At 35.8% G+C, this 18272-nt stretch overlaps 2 protein-coding genes across 5 annotated transcripts in view; one reads left to right on the top strand and one right to left on the bottom strand.

Annotated features, from left to right (window-relative positions):
* RARS2 (arginyl-tRNA synthetase 2, mitochondrial) overlaps positions 1–3999 on the top strand; it is a 66357-nt gene extending 62358 nt beyond the window's left edge. For 2 of the 3 annotated variants that reach the window (XM_069065113.1, XM_069065110.1), the window contains exons 18-20: positions 1473–1547; positions 3268–3331; positions 3839–3999. In XM_069065113.1, coding sequence (XP_068921214.1) covers positions 1473–1547; positions 3268–3331; positions 3839–3925 — 226 coding nt within the window. In that variant the 3' untranslated portion in view covers positions 3926–3999. Of the gene's footprint in view, positions 1–1472; positions 1548–3240; positions 3332–3838 lie in introns of all 3 variants that reach the window. The other variant, XM_069065112.1, reaches the window with a different exon arrangement.
* Positions 4000–4858: 859 nt separating this feature from the next.
* The window catches only part of SLC35A1 (solute carrier family 35 member A1), a 53015-nt gene continuing 39601 nt past the window's right edge, over positions 4859–18272 (bottom strand). Inside the window, exons 3-8 of one of the 2 annotated variants that reach the window (XM_069065115.1) lie at positions 16803–16962; positions 16427–16579; positions 14412–14478; positions 8279–8455; positions 7760–7894; positions 4859–5695 (exon numbers count right to left, since the gene is read on the bottom strand). In XM_069065115.1, coding sequence (XP_068921216.1) covers positions 5568–5695; positions 7760–7894; positions 8279–8455; positions 14412–14478; positions 16427–16579; positions 16803–16962 — 820 coding nt within the window. In that variant the 3' untranslated portion in view covers positions 4859–5567. The remainder of the gene's footprint in view (positions 5696–7759; positions 7895–8278; positions 8456–14411; positions 14479–16426; positions 16580–16802; positions 16963–18272) is intronic. The other variant, XM_069065117.1, reaches the window with a different exon arrangement.

Below are 18272 nucleotides of genomic sequence, written 5' to 3'. Positions count from 1 at the left end.
TTCTACCTTTTTAAAAAATCTCAAACACATTTTAAAGACACTGGTTCATTACTCATGGGTGTAAATTCCTGCCCTTAAATAGGATTGGTTATTCCCGACAGGTTATTGCCACAACTAGTTGTACTTTCTATCCCATATCAGCTCTTCTGGGTGTTGAGCCCAATTCTTGTATATACATAAAGCAATTTTCCCACTTAAATACAAAACAAAGTATATTCTGGAAAAAAGGTAAAATGCTGTAAATGGCCAGGAACAATGCCAGGAATGACTTCCTCCCTGCAGAAACTGGAAAAAAAAAAGTTTACTTAAGTTGAGGCTACAGGTCATCACAAGTGCTTTTATGTATGCAGAATCTAACAGCATATTGGTGAGCAAAAGATTTCCCTTAGTTTCTTATTGACAGTAGAGCAGAGGATGTCTCCTGAGCTTGACAGTACCTTTTACCCAGGAAGAAAAAATATAGCTCTGCCAAAGTGCCTAAGTCAGTTTAGAACCTGCCCTTTGGCATAGTGCTAAGTCTTCATGCAGCTAAAATAAATTTCTAATTGATTGTTTCAGGATTCCTAGTTAGCTTAGATTAGCACATCTAACAGTAGTTTCTGTGGTTCATAGGATTTTTTCCCTCAAAATCTAAAGTGTTGATTTAAGTTCTACCCATTAAAATTCCTACATTTAGTGTCAAGTCTTTCCAAATGAGTGATTCTCTGGTAAATCAGCATCTACATTAGGAAAGAGAAAAAGTTGTGTATGCCTCTATACACAACTATATATCCAAAAGGTAAATTATTGCAGGATATTCCATACAGTTGATGGTGAGGAGGTCTTATAAATCTTTTATATCATTGTCCAGCATGATGCATAGCATGTTGGGGGGGGGGGGTGGAGAGATACAGTGGTTCCAAAATGGCTTCTCAGCTTTCTTCTTTCTTGTACAGCCAGCATCCCTTCTCTGAAAGTTGATGGTCATTTTACATCATTTCACAATAGAACATTGTAATTGTTAGGAACCAGAGTGTTATCTGTTGCCTTTGTTTTTGGGTCTATAGGATATTCAAACACGATAGTTTATGGGGCAAAAGAGAGATAACAGGAAGGGGAGAAGAGAATTGAACTTGCCCCATTACCTTTTCTCATCAAAATAAAAACCTGAGAAACTCTGCAGAGCACAAGTCATCCCATGCAAAAGTGATCATTAGATCTTAACAGGGTTGTATCGAAACAAAGAACAGAGGGACTATACTTTGTTATTCATGCCCTGGATTTCTCTCCCAAGCCCTGAAGCATGTAGTAGGTACAGTAAAGTAAACAAGCTAATATTCATTTGGAACTTTTAAAAGCTGTTCAGTACTTTATATGTTGGGGTCTCTTACATCAATGAGAGGGATCAAAAAGATCATGGCTAAGGGCTAGAATAGGCCCTAATAATAACAGTGATCATTCCTTGAGCTTTTTCTTTTCATCTTTTTTCTTAGGTATGATGAGGTGCTTTATAAATCCTCTCAGGATCTTCAACCCAGGCATATTGTCAGCTACCTTTTAACACTGAGGTAACAAGACACTATTCTTACTTTTAACCCATGAAAATAGGAAACCCAGAGAAATTTACCTCAAGTGACTAGACCATGGTGTTGAGGGAGTCTAATCTTGCTTCCAGTGACTGGCTGATATAATCTTAGATGATATATAGTCTTAGGAATATAGCATATACATACAGTCTTAGAAAATATCAGGTCTTTCATGCCCATTAAGTTCTCACTTTGATGCACTTTTCACCCTACATGTCACTGTCATCAAGGGTACTCAGATTACAGATATGTTTTCTTAAACCAAAGTCTAGTTTTACCAGGGACCTTTCAGCCAAAGACCTCTGGTAAATAAGCCCTTTAGTTTAGAGGGCATTCTCAAAATCATGGAGGGGGCAGATGGTGTTTATTTCATCTTTGCAGTTAGGTAAGTTTATGATATAATGTATTTCTTTGGCATTCTACTAAAGATCCCCAGTCTATCAAGAGCACTTAGACTGTTAGAAACTCTTGGACAAATTTTGAACAAAAGTTGAGTCCGGTCTTCTGAAAAATTATCATTTCTTCCAATAAAAACAGTATTACAGAAAAGGAAAAAGCAAATATTTTGATACATCTCTTTGTTATATGAATGTATTTCTTTCTTCATGTTTCAGTTGGCTTTGTTTTTTTTTTTTTTTTGGAGGGGGGAAGGCATGGCAATTGGGGTTAAGTGACTTGCCCAAGATCACATGGCTAGTAAATGTGTCAAGTGTCTGAGGCCAGATTTGAACTTGGGTCCTCCTGACTCCAGGGCCAGTGCTCTATTCACTAGGCCACCTAGCCACCCTTCAGTTGACTTTAGAAAAAAAAAATCCCACTCGGTAGTTAAAATGTTAACATCTAACATTTAGGGATTTATGTAAAACATAAGTTATAAGCAAGGCTACATGAAATTTTTTTATTAACTATTGTTTAAGGATGTTTTATACAGTCAGAAGACTTGTCACAGGCTTCTGCTTGATGGTATACCCAAACAAAAAATCTCAGAGAAGCAAATGTTTTGTTTCTGGTGCCTTGGGAAGTGAAAAGAGTGAACTAAGGAGGAAAAAGTAGCTTGCTCTTTTAAGTGGGCTGAGTAAGAACTAAATGATTACAGATCACTGTTTGACAAAAATAAATGTTAGTTATTTTACTCATTTAGGTAGCATGCACAGCAGCCTACATAGCTGGGCAGATAATAATTGGCGGGGGGCGGGGGAGGCAGACAACAAAGAAAAAGTAGCCCATTACCTTTCAAAAAAGAACTTACTGAGTTTTCACTTTGGAAGAAAGGACACTGAAAAGAGAACACAGGAGGTTCTAGTCCTGCCTCTGCCAAAGCTGTATAGCTTTATTCAAGTCATTTAATATCATCTTGACCAGTTCCCTCTTCCCAAAAAAATGGGGTTATTGAGGTTGCATCAGTTGCTCAAGTTATTCTGTTAAAAGTGAACAGCAGTTAGGGTGGGAGGCGGGAGGAGTCATCGCTAGTCATTTTTCTGTATGAAAATTATTTAGTGAGAATACGGGTGGGATCATTTTTTGTGAAAGTAAGTATAATTATATAATTTCCTCAGTTTCACTACAAAATACTGCCTTGATTTATAGGGACGGCAGTAATTATGGGTCAAGAGTGTTCTATGGCATGATAAGGTTGGTTTCCAATGATAATATTTGTTGAAATGCTCCTTTACAGCTACACTTTTCTCTCTTCCTGTTTCAGTCATCTTACAGCTGTGGCTCACAAAACACTTCTTATAAAAGGCAGGCTCCCTGAAGTAGCTGAGGTTTGTTACTACTTTATCATTTGGGTTTTCTATTATTTTCTACACAGTGCCTAGTTAATACAGTGGAACTCAAAATTTAATACGTGGTACAGATTTTTCTAAGATAATTCTGCCCATATATTGTTCCTGTGTCTTTTATTTTTAGACAATTTAATATCTATGCTTTTGAAAGTAGTTCTTACTCCAGATCTTGGGAAACATCCTCCAAGGACATCATAGTTCAGGAGTAGCAATATTTTTCCAACCAAGCTTTATATTTATATTGTTTGGTATTGGAAATTTTTATTAATAATATTTTTAAATTATTAATAATTAATTAATAATAAATTAAATTTATATTAAGTTTGGTATTGGAAATTGAGCCCCTGAAGTTTTGGGGTTTTTTAAGGTTGTAATCAACTCATCTTTGCAGTTTCACAAAAATCTCGTTTCCAAGGGAAAATTGCCAGCAACCTGTCTACAGGTAACACAACCAACTATTATTATACTTTGACTTTTGTTTTATAGGCCAGACTTCATCTTTTTAAAGCTGTCCGTTCTGTCCTAGCCAATGGAATGAAACTTCTTGGAATCACACCTGTATCTAGGATGTAATTTGTAAAGAAAAAAACAGTGGAATCCCAGTGAACTGTTTTACAGTTGAAAATTAAAAGGAATTTTATATAAAATTTCACCTGTGTCAAAATCCATATTTATAAGCCTGAATTTGTGTTTATGAATTCCTACCTGTAATTATACTCCCTTAATATTTTTTCTTTTTTAGCAAAGGAAAATAACTGCTTACCTTTTTCCATTACATTACAAGGACCATGGGACCTTTCCATTTAACTCAGCCATTAACCTCCTATAATTATTGTTACTTCCCTGTAGGATGGAACCCTTTGAGTGTAAGAACTATCTCAGCACTTTTCTCTGTGTATACTTAGTGCATAACACAGTACTTTGTTTATAGTAAGCGCTTAATAAATTGCTTTTTTCATTCACTGGACCTAGGCAGCAAGAAAACTGAGAGACATTTAACAAACACATACATGTTTATAAAATTGGGCTCAGACTATCTTTATCTATATATGGAATATATATATAGAGAGAGAGAGACTTAAGTCTGAATTTCAGAAGTGTGTGTGTATAGTCTGGGCTCAATTTCATACTTTTCCACAATCTCTTTACAGTGAAATGGTGGAAAAGAGAAAGTGAGAACAGTAATTTAGGTAGCCCAGATACTTAAGCATCTTAATAGTCTGATAGTTTTATATGAAACAAAATTTGTGTTTATCCAGTATCAGTACACAGTGATTATACTATACTTTCTCAAAATATGAAATGTCTGGCAGCCCAGTTTACAAAGTCAACCTTTAATAAGCCTGCTTGATAACAGTTGGCATAGTGAATATCAAAGCCAGTCTAGGATGAAAAAATACTATGTATAATAATGACAGAGTATTTTCTTATATAATCTTAATGGGAGATAGATACATACACACACACACACACACACACACTCTTTCTCTAAGGATCAGGCATAAATATTATGTAAATAAATTAGATTTATTGCTGAATTCCCCATGAACATTATGGAGATTAAAAAAAAAACCACTGGTTTTCACAAATTACTCTTGATGAATCCAACAGCTGATCATTTTATAAAAGAGTACAAAAGTGACATAAAAAGTTTTATGAAGAAAAATTGGAATTGAGATTACTAATGGCACAGATACAGTGCTAAAGAAGCACTAAGTCACCACCTAGATATAGAGTCACCAAGTGGATTCAGTCTAAGAGGAAATAACACAGTCAGTCTGTTTCTGAATTGACCCATCCTGCTTATGCATCCTATTTGCAGGAGGCCTAAGCCTCTTTTGGAATAAGATTACATGCACTGCAAGGTGGAAAGGAATTTTTTTCTCTTTAGTACTTGACCAAGAGTCCCATTAGTGCAGAAAAAACTTTGGCACTTTAAAACATCATCTAGAACCACACCCCACATTATTTTTTTAAAGCACTAAAATTCTTTTTATGTACATTATATACAGTAATTCCTGTTTTCCTAAAATTGTACAAAGTGAGCCCCTATTCATGTTGGCAACACATTCCTTAACTAAGTAGAAGTAAGTTCTCATGCCATACATTCAATTTTTTTCATTTTGTTAAAGCTACCTTCTAGGATTAGCTTAAGGCTGTAGTTTTTTTGTTTGTTTTTTGTTTTAATATAAATGCTTTAATCATAGAAACAACATCACATGTGAATGAGTTTCTCTTTTGAAGCAGTTTCTTCTCCTTGAATTACTGTTGTATCTTGTCTGGGTAATCCATAAAGATATATTGAAACACACACAAGAAGGGTACCCAGAGCAAAGTTGAGTGCTGAAAGAAAACAAAACAATTTCATTGTTGATTTCCCAAGTCACTTTTTTCACTGAACATTTCTTAAAATCTTGTGTGTAGTTTGCAACTTTCTGAAATTAGACAAGAAACTGTAGTTTTTTTTAATAACTCACTACCTTTAAAATAATCATTTGTCCACCAAAGGCCAAATAACACTGGAAATAGTCACTATCAATTTTTCAAACAATATATTTTGACCCTTAATACTGCATCACAAAGAGGGAGCTTAATCTATATGCCACAGAAACTTCCTAGGACTATTTCTACAAAGGCTAATTAATGGAGATGACTAGACTGACAAAGTCACAGGATCCTTCAGGTATTTAAGCACCACACCATGCATTAATTACATCTTTATTTTGTGCAGGAGAAACTACAAAGGAGACTTCTACTAATTATTTGACTAGATAAATGTAGGGTGTGGTAATGATGACTTATAGCAGTACAGTCTTTTCCATCTTAAATCTGGATTCCAAGGAATAAAATGAACCATCATTGGTCAAGACAGAATTTTTAAAGACCAGCAAATGTAAAAATCCAACAAAGGTTCATTTTGGTTAAATCTTTATATGCTTTTACAATAGTCACATTCAGAAAAGGAGACTTGTTGTTGAACACCAGTTACATTAAATGGTCTATCCATGTTCTAACAGCTGCCAGGGACAAGCAATCTTATTATTAAATATTGCTACATAACTAGATTCTTATCAACCTTCCTCAAATATTTGTCATGAAAGTAACATGTGAGAACTATGATCGAAACCAAATCTGAAAATGAAAAAGAAAAGTGGTGTAAGAGACCTCTTACAATACTGAGAGGGTAGCAATGGCCTCAGACAGTATTTGAAGACCTGAAGTCAATTCCTGTCTGACATATACTGCCTCTGGTCACCTGGATAAATCACTTTAACCTCTCAGTGTCTTAGATAGCCAAGATGAGGTCTCAGAAAAGATGCTTCTCTTTATCAGTAGAGGACCTTTCTTTGTGAAGAACTAACACCTGAATTATGAAAACAATTAGCCTCTATAAAGCTTTTATTCAGGATTGCCATAATGTAGAGTCTTTTCTATAAATTAATCTGTAGAATTTTATCAATACCAAGAGCCACCTGGTATGTTTATGCCAATAAATTTAAAATTGGCCAGTTCTCTACCTTACTATAGGATTTCGTGAGAAATTCATCTGTGCTATCATAGCAAATGTCCAAGTAAGGGAAATTATTACAGCATAACATATAAAAAAGACTTCTAATGTCAGTCTTGTTGCTTAAATAAGAAGCTGTTTTAATACTGGCTGTAGTCTATAGAGAAACTTTATTAAATGGACTACTATAGCAATGGTGACAGTACCCCTAGTAGTTGTCAATTATATATTTTTTTATTTTTATATACTATATATAAAATTGATATCTAACGGAAGGTCTAAAGAGAAAATAAAAGTCTGGTTTAGGCTGTGTTTCCAAAACAAAGACATTCAAAGAAAACAAGCTTTAAAGATTCAGAGTAAGATGACTTACACTCTTCTGTTTTACTTTTTTCTATGATTCAACTTAAACTATCCCACTTACTACATTGTACATTGCAAAAAAAAAAAAAAAACATTTCATTGTGACCATTTTTTCTTTTACCCATCCGCAATAGCGATAGTCAAAAGCTTCTAGGATCTCTCATTTTATAGATAAGGAAGCCAATAGGGGAAGGAACTTGTCTGAGGCAAGGAGCAGAACCAGGATATGAATCCAGATCTTACTCCAAATCCAGGGTTCTTTCTACTACACTAACTCTATTTACGTTGCAGAGTCTTGTTTATTGATGAAAAAAAGGCAAAGACAGTTTAACTCTGCAACAAAAGGCTCTCTGAAGCTACCAACTTAGCAGACTGAAGCTAGCTCATGATGGTTTTCTTGATTCATTTGACACCACAGGAGCAATTCCAAAACCTCTCCCAGCTATGCAACCCATACTGTTCTCAACTGTCAAAAGCTGCAAACAGCTCATCTTAGAATTAGATGTGAGAAAGCATCAGTAAACCTCAGGACATACTTATCTGTAATCCAAACAGTAGGACTGAAGCAACAGTAGAAAGGACAATGGCTGCTGCTGCAGAAAATCCTTTCATGATGTTGTCTGTGTATTTTACCACAATAGAAGTATAGAGTCCTCCAACACTGGCGAGCACTGGGATGTAAACAGAAATAAGATCATCATTATGCAAAACATTGTTGTGTGGTGAATTTTCAGAGACATTTTACCTTTGGATTTTAGGTAACCTCTGGCAAATATGCCGATGAAAATTAAGTTAACTGTTTCTTTCTAATAAGATTTTCTCTTAGATGCCCAAGGGGACTACATAACTTACTGTTGAATATATAGAGTTTCCCTTTAATAAGTTTTAACTATGAAGGAAAATTGCTTGGAGACAGCTAAACCACTAAAGCAAGTCAATAAAATCAAAATTATGTTCTTTAACTGGTCTACACGGTAGTGAAGAGATAATTTCAAAATACTGTGAAGCCTAAAAATTGACATATAACAAGGTAAACCAATTCCTGGGATACTTACAGATAACACACCAGACGTAGTATGTATAGCCATAGAAAAATCCTTTTTCTATAACTTCACCTCCATCTGACATGTAGACAGCAGCTAATGTCACTACAATTCCAGATAAATACATCTGGATATTTCTCACCCATAAGGAAGTATCTGAACTCTTTAAAACTTTTTCAAAATATACTCCTGGGGAAAAAAATACATAAATAAAATTTTTTAAATACCAAAAAAAGACAAATCCAAAAGAAAAAAATAATTGACAAATAATAGTTTCAAATAATTTAACTGCTTCTATTATCACTTAAGTGACACTATGCAGTACATACTGCTTATTTAATCTAGGGCACAAGTGTGTTTTAACAGAATAGGAGGATCTTCCCCACCCATTCATAGGCATATGTGACTGGCTTTGAGCTCTGACCCAGCTCACAGCTGTGATACAGCCTGAGTCACATGGAGCCCAGTGTGTGGGAGGAGCTTGCCCAATCAAGCAGAGAGTGAGACTGAAATAGAGCAGGAGAGACAGAGCAGCCAGCTGAGGGAGGAACTCGCCTGGGGGAACTTGTCTGTGGGGAGGCCTGACAGAAAAAATGCTTGAGATGTTAGAGTTCCCTGAATTAGTGATGAGTACCTTGTTAAATCTTACTTCCTGGTATCCTAATAGTTATGTTCCAAATAAATATTTTGGTTTTGCCTTTGAGGAGGACAATTTATTATATTTTGTGAATCTACCCTGGAAATATGTATGCATATTCATAGTGGCTGCTATGGGTATGCACTGGCATTACAAGGTGTTACACATGCAGCCCAAACAAGATTAAAATGTAATTGCAAAATGTTTGACAAAGAAATAAAAATACAATAAAATATAAATAACACTACACTTTAAAATTAAGTAAATAAGCAGCCTCTAGAGACCTTTATGTAAAATTGAGTAGTCCCAATTCTATTCTAGTTTAACACCAGTGATCCTGGGGAGTTGTAACTTTTATAGAACAGGCTCAGGTCAGGGACCACCTCTACCATGAAGTCTTTCCAGAACTCCGTACTTTCTCAAATTACCTTGTATTTACTTATCTGTGTACATATTGTATTTTCCAATGAAATTAGCTGCCTGGGCATTCAATGTTTGTTGTAATAATAATAATGATGATGATGATGACAGTAATTGTTGTTTGGTCATTTTTCAGTTGTGTCCAACCCTTTGTGACCACTTTTGGGGTCTTCTTGGCAAAGATACTAGATTGGTTTGCCATTTCATTCTCTAGCTCATTTTGCAGATGAGGAAATCAAGGCAAACAGGGTTAAGGGACCTGCCCAGGGTCACAAAGCTAGTAAATGACTCTGAACTCGGGTCTTTTTTAAGTCCTATTCTCTATCCGCTGAACCACCTAGCTGCCTTCAACTTAGTATAATACTGATTCCTTATATAAAAATTACCCTCAACTGTACATTTTAAAAGGACTGGGGGATGGGAGGGGAAAATCGTTTTATATTTATTATCTTCTAAGGACAAAGTATCTGCCTTTAATATTAGTAAGGTTAATTCACATTAGGTTCTCTGGCTTGTTTTTAAGGCCAATGAAAGTTTTACCGCTGTGAGCTAGAATTGTTATACAATTAACCATTTTCTAATAAAACCAATCTAGTTATAAGTACATTGAATTTGCAAACTAATACTTATAATCACATTTGAAATGGTTGCAGTACAATTTAACTAAAATAGAATTTAAAACTTAAGTCTTTTTTCATTTAATGGTAACTCACACTTTAAGATTTATAAAGTGCTATACATATTTTGTCATTTCAAGTTTCTCATTCACAGAATTCCAAAGTTGAAAGGAATCTCTGTGACTATCAACAAGTCCCAGTCTATTTCTAAAAAGATACTCACCTGGGGACACTCAGCCAAGTGGTCATTCAGCCTTTGAAGGCCTTCAGTGTGAGCAAAACAACTATATCTCAAGGCAATTCATTCCACTTTTAAATAACTCCAATTACTAGGAAGTTTTTACATGTCAGCTTATATTTGCCTCTTGTCAATGCTCCTAGTTCTGTCCCCTGACATGAGACAGGACAACTCTAATCCCTCTTTGGTGACAACCTTTCAAACACTTCAACAAAGCCATTATATCCCCCTGGCGTCCTCTTCTCCAAGCTAAACATCCCCAGTTCCTTCAACTAACTGTCATGTGGCCTAAACTTGAAGACCTTCATCACAGTTCTCTGGACTCTCCTCGGTGTCCTTTCAACAATGTGGCACACAGAACTAGACAATCTTCCAGATGGAGTCTGGCCAGAGCAGAGTAGAGGTGGAGAGTATAACCACTTTTTTCCTGGAATCTGGGCCTTTATGACTAAGATTAGCTAAGAATGTATTAACTCTCTTGGCTGCCATGACACACTCAATTCAGTTTTAGTTTCCAGCCCACTAAAGGCACTATATCTTTTAGAGATGAATCAACTGTTATCTAGCAATGCCTGTCCTATCCTGTACTTCTATGGAACTGGTTATCTGAACTCATGTATAAGAATTCATGTTTATGCCTACTAAACTTTATCTTACTTGATTTGGCCTGATGCTTTATTTAGGCTGCCAATAGTGTTCAATCCTATAATCCAGTATTGTAAGTATCTTTCCTAGCTGTGAGGCACTCTGCTGGAGACCTTTAAAAGGTAACATCAAATCAGCCATTCAACCAGTTGAGTTTATATAATTGCACCTACTTACACTGGGACATTTATTTTACTTTAAAAAAAAGCTTTACAGGTAAATTTTATGCACAGTTAACATTCAGTCACAAGTATTTAAGTGCCTTTTGTGTGCCAAGGAATAGGCTAGGCCAAGGGTGGGGAACCTGTGGCCTCAAGGTCACATATGGCCTTCTAGGTCCTTAGGTGTGGCCTTCTGACTCAGTCTAAGTTTTATAGAACAAATCTCTTTATTAAGGTTTCAATAAGGTACTGTGAAGTTTGGATTCAGTCAAAGGGCCACAGTTTAGGACCTAAAAAACCACATGTGGCCTCAAGGCCGCAGGTTCCCCACCCTGGTCTACACTTTAGGGATACAAGTACAAAGAATGAAACAATCCCTGCTGACATGAAGTTTACGTTCTAATGTGGGAGGCTACATGAAAACAGCATAAACAGTTACAAAGCAGTTAAATACAAAATAAGGAAGGAAGGTACTAGCAGTTGGGGGAATCAATCAAGTTGAGGGGAATCAAGAAAAGCTCTATGCAGGTGGTACTTCGGCTACATCTCAAAGGAAAGGGGAGGGAATACAGTCTAAGCATAGAGTTGCCAATACAAAAACAAGGATGAATTATTACATAAGGGACAGAGTGGACAGTTTGGCTAGACCACACAGTATGAAGGGGGTAATAATTTCCAATTAGGCTGCACAGATAGGTTGGAACCAGGTTATGTGTGGCTTTAAAGGATGAACAAAAGAGTCTGGATCTTATCCTAACGCCAAAGAGAAATCACTGAAGTTGGTTAAGTGGAGGAATCACAGGGTCAGATCTGCACTTAAGAAAAATTACTTTGGTAATTGGTGTGTAGAATGGATTGGCATGAGAGACTTTGGACAAGGAGGACAATTAGGCTTTTGCAGTGATATAGCTGAGAGGTAATAATGGCCTAAACTAAGGTGGTAGTTGTGAGTGGAGGAAAAAAAGTTAGATATAAAAATATAAAGGAGAAATGGCATGATTTGGCAACTTATCTGGATATGTGGATGAATGAAAGTGAGAAGATAATGCTAAGAATGCAGACCTGGGAGACTGGAAAGATGGTGGTACCTTTGACAGAAATGGCAAAGTCTGGAAGAGGAAAAGACTGGCATGGGGCAGGGGGAGGGAAAGGAGTGGTGAACAGAAAGAAATTCAGTTTTGGACATATTGAGTATGAGATGCCTCCAGGACGTTCAGTCTGAAATGTCCAATAGGTAACTGGTGATGAGGAACTGAAGCTGAGGGAGAGACTTGGGGTTGAAATAGGGCTCTGGTAATCCTCTGCATAGAGATGCTAATTAATCCAATAGGCTCTGATGAGGTTACCAAGAGACAGTATGAGGAGCAAAGAGAAAAGAGCCTAGGACAGAACCTTGGCAATTACCTCAGGTTTTTAGCCTGGTTTAAGACCTTTGGAAATAGTGTTTGTAAGAAACTTAATCAACTGAAAAGTCTATGTAAATGAAAAACAAGAGAGTGCTTAATGAAACACTAATACTATGAAACATTGTTACTGAGTAAAAGTAATAACACAAATTGGCAGTAAAGAATTTATGAAGCCCGAAGCTGATTTTGCTATAACCTCCTCCCAAAAAAATCATTTAGGTGCTCTTCGCTTCAGTTGCAGATGAGACCAATGCCACCTATGTCTCTCCTATCTCAGAAGTTTGTTAGTGAGATTGAAAAGTATACAGGAAATGTTCTTAGTTGCTCAAAGGAAAGGCTTTATAAAACATAAGATACTACTGTTTTCTAATAACCCACATATCCGTCCTAGTTTTTTTTTTTAATTTCAAGATTAAATAAAGAAAATTTCCATTCCTTGGTAACTTCCTGCAGTTTGAAGCCAGGAGCAGTGGGTGGAAGTAATATTCTGAAAGTGTACTGTCCCATCATTTCACAACTTAAAATCTTAAATTACAAGTACGGTTTGCTTTCAAAGCTAAAAAAAAGAAATGTAAATGAAGATATTCCTACTGCTAAGCCAAGAATAACAAGAGCTCACCAAATACCACTAACTACTATTTCTTTAAAAAGTAAATTTGTAAATAACGTTTACTAGGCAATATCTATTTTTGATTTACCATCCTATAATCTATCACAGTAAAATTTCATTTATCTCAAACTGTCAGATAACAAGGTTTTAGACAGTACATTTTTTCAAGTACTGAAACTAATCACTACTCAGTAAGCTTCCAGTGGCTCCCTATTACTTCCATGATCAAAAATTAAATCTGCTGGCTTTTAAAGCCTTTCACAACCTGGACCATTCCTACCTTCTCAGTCTTCTTACACTTTGCTCTCTCCACATATTCTATGATCCAGTGACACTGGCCGCCTTGCTGCTCCTTGAACAACACTACATCTCTCAACTCTATGCCTTTTCCCTGGCTGTCTTTCATTCATAGAAAGCTCTTCCTTCTAACTTCTGCCTCCTGGTTTTTCTGATTTCCTTCAAGACTCAGCTTAAATCTTATTTTCTGCAAGAGGCCCTTTCTTCTTCACTTTCCCCTCCCCACTGCCTACTTTCTCTATGGAACTGCCTTACATAGCTGTCTGCATATACTCTCACCCATTTAGAAGGAGCTCCTTGAAGGCAGGGACTATATTTTTGCCTTCCTTTATATATCCATAACTTAGTACATGCCTGGCAAATAGTAAGCCCTTAATAAATACCTGTTAATTGATCAATTGATTTTTTTTTTAAACAATCGGGGTTAAGTAACTTGCTCAAGGTTACACGGCCAGTTATTTCTGGGTGTGGTGCTAAGTGTCTGAGCCTGGATTCAATCCCCAGGGTCATCCCGACACTGGAGCCAGTGCTCTTACTTGCTGTGCTACCTGGCCGCCCCCGATCAATTGATTGTTAAAGGAATGAAACATCCGATGAAAAGTTCTACTGAAAATATTTTAAAGATACATATTTTCTTATTAGAGTAGACAGAGTCATCATTATAACTCTTAAATTATTTAACTCTACTAACATTGACCTTTGGACATCTGAGGATTATAGATCCTATATTACACAACTCCAGACTGTTATGCTTTAAGGTGGAAATTGTTCTTAATCTTCCTTTGTCTCCTGTTAAACCCTATCCTTCCACCCAACTAATTCTCTTTTAAGCTACATAGAACTGTAGATTAGCAGGACAAGCCAGATAGAGCAAGCTTATTCACAAGAAAATTCTCAGTCAATAGGCTATAGCCTAATGACTATAAATGACTATAAACTAATTTTTGTACTAGTATCTTAAAACTGCAATGAGACTTTGGGGATACCCTGTCAGACTGTAAAAGCAAAAAAAATCAATTGGCAGTTATGATAAAGCCAGATAAACAATCATTCCTTTTAAAGTGTATTTTTTCAATTCTCTATAGTTGAAAGAAGCAATGTTTTTATGATTTACCTGCAAATCCTGAACACAATACAGCAATAGCTATAGCACCAAATCCTAACAATGGATTCTGCTGCACCTGAAACATGAACAGAAACTGCAAGTTAGTTAAGATTTTGATCCCTTCGGGTATTCAGTAATTGCATGAAAATTTTGTTGTCAGAAAATGCTGCCCTAACAAGGTTTAGGCCAGAAGAAAAGTACACTACAGCCTAACTCTATCCAGGTACAATAAATCTGACGAAATATGACTTGTTACATACATTTCAATATACTTTCAATACTTTAAAAGTCTATAATTTCATTCATTTGAGTAGTCCCCTGCACCAAAACATCTCATAATACTCCTATAATAATCTGGGACTTTGAGAATTGCTGTAATTAAAAAATTAAACATTTTATGGCCCACCTAGTGATAAGCCTTTCCAAATTTACCTAGGCTGGTCATCAGACAGCAGACATATAATGTACTATTGAGTCCATACTTGAAGACTTTCCAGTTAGTAGTATCTCCCAGAGTTTGCGTTCCACTGGTAAAGCCTTGGAGAATCTCCATGCTACAATGAAATATCAGAGTAGGACTTTACAGGAAAAGAGTCGGATATGCCAAGGAGTTAAATCATGTCCCCCAAAATATAACTACATACAATAAAATTCTGATAAAACACTGTTAGACATGTCCCTTAACTTAAACAGTACCTAGTACAATGCCTCAAATACAATAAGGGCAGTCAATATTTCTTTTCCATTCCCAATACCACCTCAATGCTAGTCTTATCACTTTATGCCTGAATACTACAATAACATAACTGGTTTCCCATCCTTCAGTCTTCCTTCCATTTCATCTTGCACAGTGAAGTTAATCTTCCTGAAACACAATTTCCTGCTGAAACACAATTTTGATCATGTCTACTCTTTGTTTAAAAGATTTCTACTGGCTTCCTGCTGCCAAAAGAAAAACCAAATTGTAGGCTTACCTTAAGGACTATTCACATAAGGACTGTATGCTTTCCCTATGCTGGCTTATGAACTGTTGAACAAAACTTGTGACTTCCTTCCATTTCCCTTCAGTCCATACTTGGACTGCCATCTTTTCTCCTTTCTAAATCTTACCAAATTCTTCAAGATCCACCTCAAATGTCACTACCTTCAAAAGAGCTAAGGAAACTTGATTTGTTGTTTTCTTCAAGTTCCAAACTATCTGTACCTTTAAATATTACCTAATACTATACTTGTTCCTAGTGAATTATGCTACCTTAAAAGACAAGGTATGAAATTGGTCTTTGACTCTCTTAAGCTTCCCAGACCGCTTCATCCCTGCTGCTGAGGCAACTTCTTTTGAGAAACAGTTGTTATTGAGGAGAATAAGGTGCATCAATCAGCTGGATATGTAGATAACCTGGTAATCCTAATAGCCTTAACATATGCATAGAATTTATAATGTTTTAAAGTGGTTTCATATCCATTATGCATTTTATCAGTGGACTTGTATCTCCCAGATGGCTATTTAAAGTAGGATAAAAACATTAGTGTTTAATGCTAATCATGAGAAGGGTAAAACTGGCCCAGAAAAGTAGTTAGCTGTCAATTATTAGGTCTCTTGGCATTTGTGTACCATGGTGGCTGGTGCTGCTAACAACACCCACCTGCATCCCAGATCCTTTGGAATGTGGGAAAGTTAAGACTTTAGGAGATCAGAGTATACTATATGCTGAATGGAAAGTCTTTACCTTTCCCTGTTGCTAGAAACATACTATTGAATACTGATAGAGAGCAAAAGAAAAGCAATAGTAAGGTTTAAAAATATCAATGATAAATGTGGAGAGGTTAGCAAATTGTTTTTGTTGTTGCTGTTGTTTTTATAAACCTACCTTTGAGACTTTCAGGTCATAAAAAATCTTAAAATTGCCTTTCTTTTATAATGGCACACTCAAGTTGCTAGAACGAGTCTTCATCAACAAGGCTATAAGAAATGTGGATTTAAGGCAATTTGCAATTAGTAGTTTACTATGCATGACATTCCTTACCAATACTTTGGTAGCTTGAGCTGGTTTCCACTGAACAAGTGTGACTCCAGCACACAGCATAAAAACTGAAATCCACTGTAATTTACTGAGTGATCGGTTTAACATTAAAACAGTACATAAAGCAGTACAAGGAATCTTTAGTTGATAGGTCACCTAGGAAAGGAACAAAAACACAGGATGGAGAGTTAATGATGTAAATCTCTAAATGGCACAAAAACAAAGAATCTTATTTTCTAATTTCATTTTCAGAAAATAGCTACAGAACTATTCAGTGAAACAGTCATGTCCAATTCTCTTTTCATTGTAAAAAGATTTTGAATTAATTCCTATGTGATGCAATAATTAAAGTTTTATTGTTTTCAGTAAGCCTACTTACCTGGTATACTGCTGCATCCAAATTACTAAGAGCTAAGAAAGCCATGTTGTTCTGAACAGCATATACTAGAGATGGTACACTCAACTTCATCAGTTCCTTTGGGCTTCCTAAGACATTTTCTTTTAAAGACGTCTTGAATCTACACACACTACCAGTTTCTCTTCAAAAAAAAGGAAAGAAAAAGGAAGAAAAAAGACATTAAATCAAATCTGGGTTGCTTTCCTCTTGCTAAGCATAATCTATACGTTCTTTTTTGGTTCTCTGATGTGATTTAGCAAACATAATTTTAATAACTATCAGGTAATTTCAGAATGGACTAAAAGGAACACTGAAGATAAATAAATGAAGCTTCCAACAATACACCAAAGAAAAATAATAACAATATCAGGTTTTATTTTGGGAATTTATAAAAAGATAATAATCATGTTCAGCATCAACTGCCTCTATTCAATCAAGAGTTCTACAGGCTCATCTCTATTCTGAAAATGCTCCAATACTAAGATGAAAGGAAAGTAGAATAGTATGCAATGTCTATAAGAAATGAATATTAATCATTTTGCATTTCACCAACATCACTTCCCACTCTCCTCCAGTTCTCCAATGCATCATGTCCAAACTGCTGGAACTTTTTCCACCAAGTTGTACATCATATATTTTCTCAAAACATCTTTTCATTAGTTTTATTTTTAAAAAAAAACTTATGTGTATAAACACTATTTAATTAGGAACTAGATATTTCATTATCTGAAGGTTATATCAATGAATTAACATATCAATTTGTATAATGTGCTTGGTGCATTGGGACAACAGGCTCCAAATAATAGGATGAATCCAGGGGATTTGAGAACATCATAAAATGTTACCATATGAAACTGAAACTAATAACACAAATGAATTCAATTAACTATCCAAAAACTCTTCCTAAGAAATCATACACAGAGATAATTGATAAATGTGCTGCCAAGAAGGCTAAGGCATTTTCTCAATCTCAAGAGGTTTCAGATACTTTCTTAGAGAATAAACTATACCCCTTAAACATGACTAAAAAAAAATATACTATAATGCTGTAAATTGTTGCATGCTTACTTTTAGAAAGTATTACAATAATAGGAATTCCAAAAAGAATTAAAGAATAAAAGAATTTCTCAGTGTTTATTCAAATACTTCATCTGACAGACATTTCAAGCAATGGAAAAGTGTTTTCTGTACTAAAATATTCTTCATCCACAGCCTCAGGGAAAGTATCCTAGGAACAACTTTTCTGATAACTGATTTGATTTCCTAAGTATGTTGATACCAAGAAATAGGGCATTTCTTTTTTTTTTTGTCTTTTTGGAGGGGGGAAGGCAGGGCAATTGGGGTTAAGTGACTTGCCCAAAGTCACACAGCTAGTGTTAAGTGTCTGAGGTGGGATTTGAACTCAGGTCCTCCTGACTTCAGGGCCAGTGCACCACCTAGCTGCCCCAGAAA

The sequence above is a fragment of the Petaurus breviceps genome, unplaced genomic scaffold (assembly GCF_028583685.1).
Source record: "Petaurus breviceps papuanus isolate PSGF00001 unplaced genomic scaffold, PetGlider_PUasm1.0 90667, whole genome shotgun sequence".
NCBI classification, from domain to species: domain Eukaryota; kingdom Metazoa; phylum Chordata; class Mammalia; order Diprotodontia; family Petauridae; genus Petaurus; species Petaurus breviceps.
This window is presented reverse-complemented; position numbering and strand designations above follow the sequence as displayed.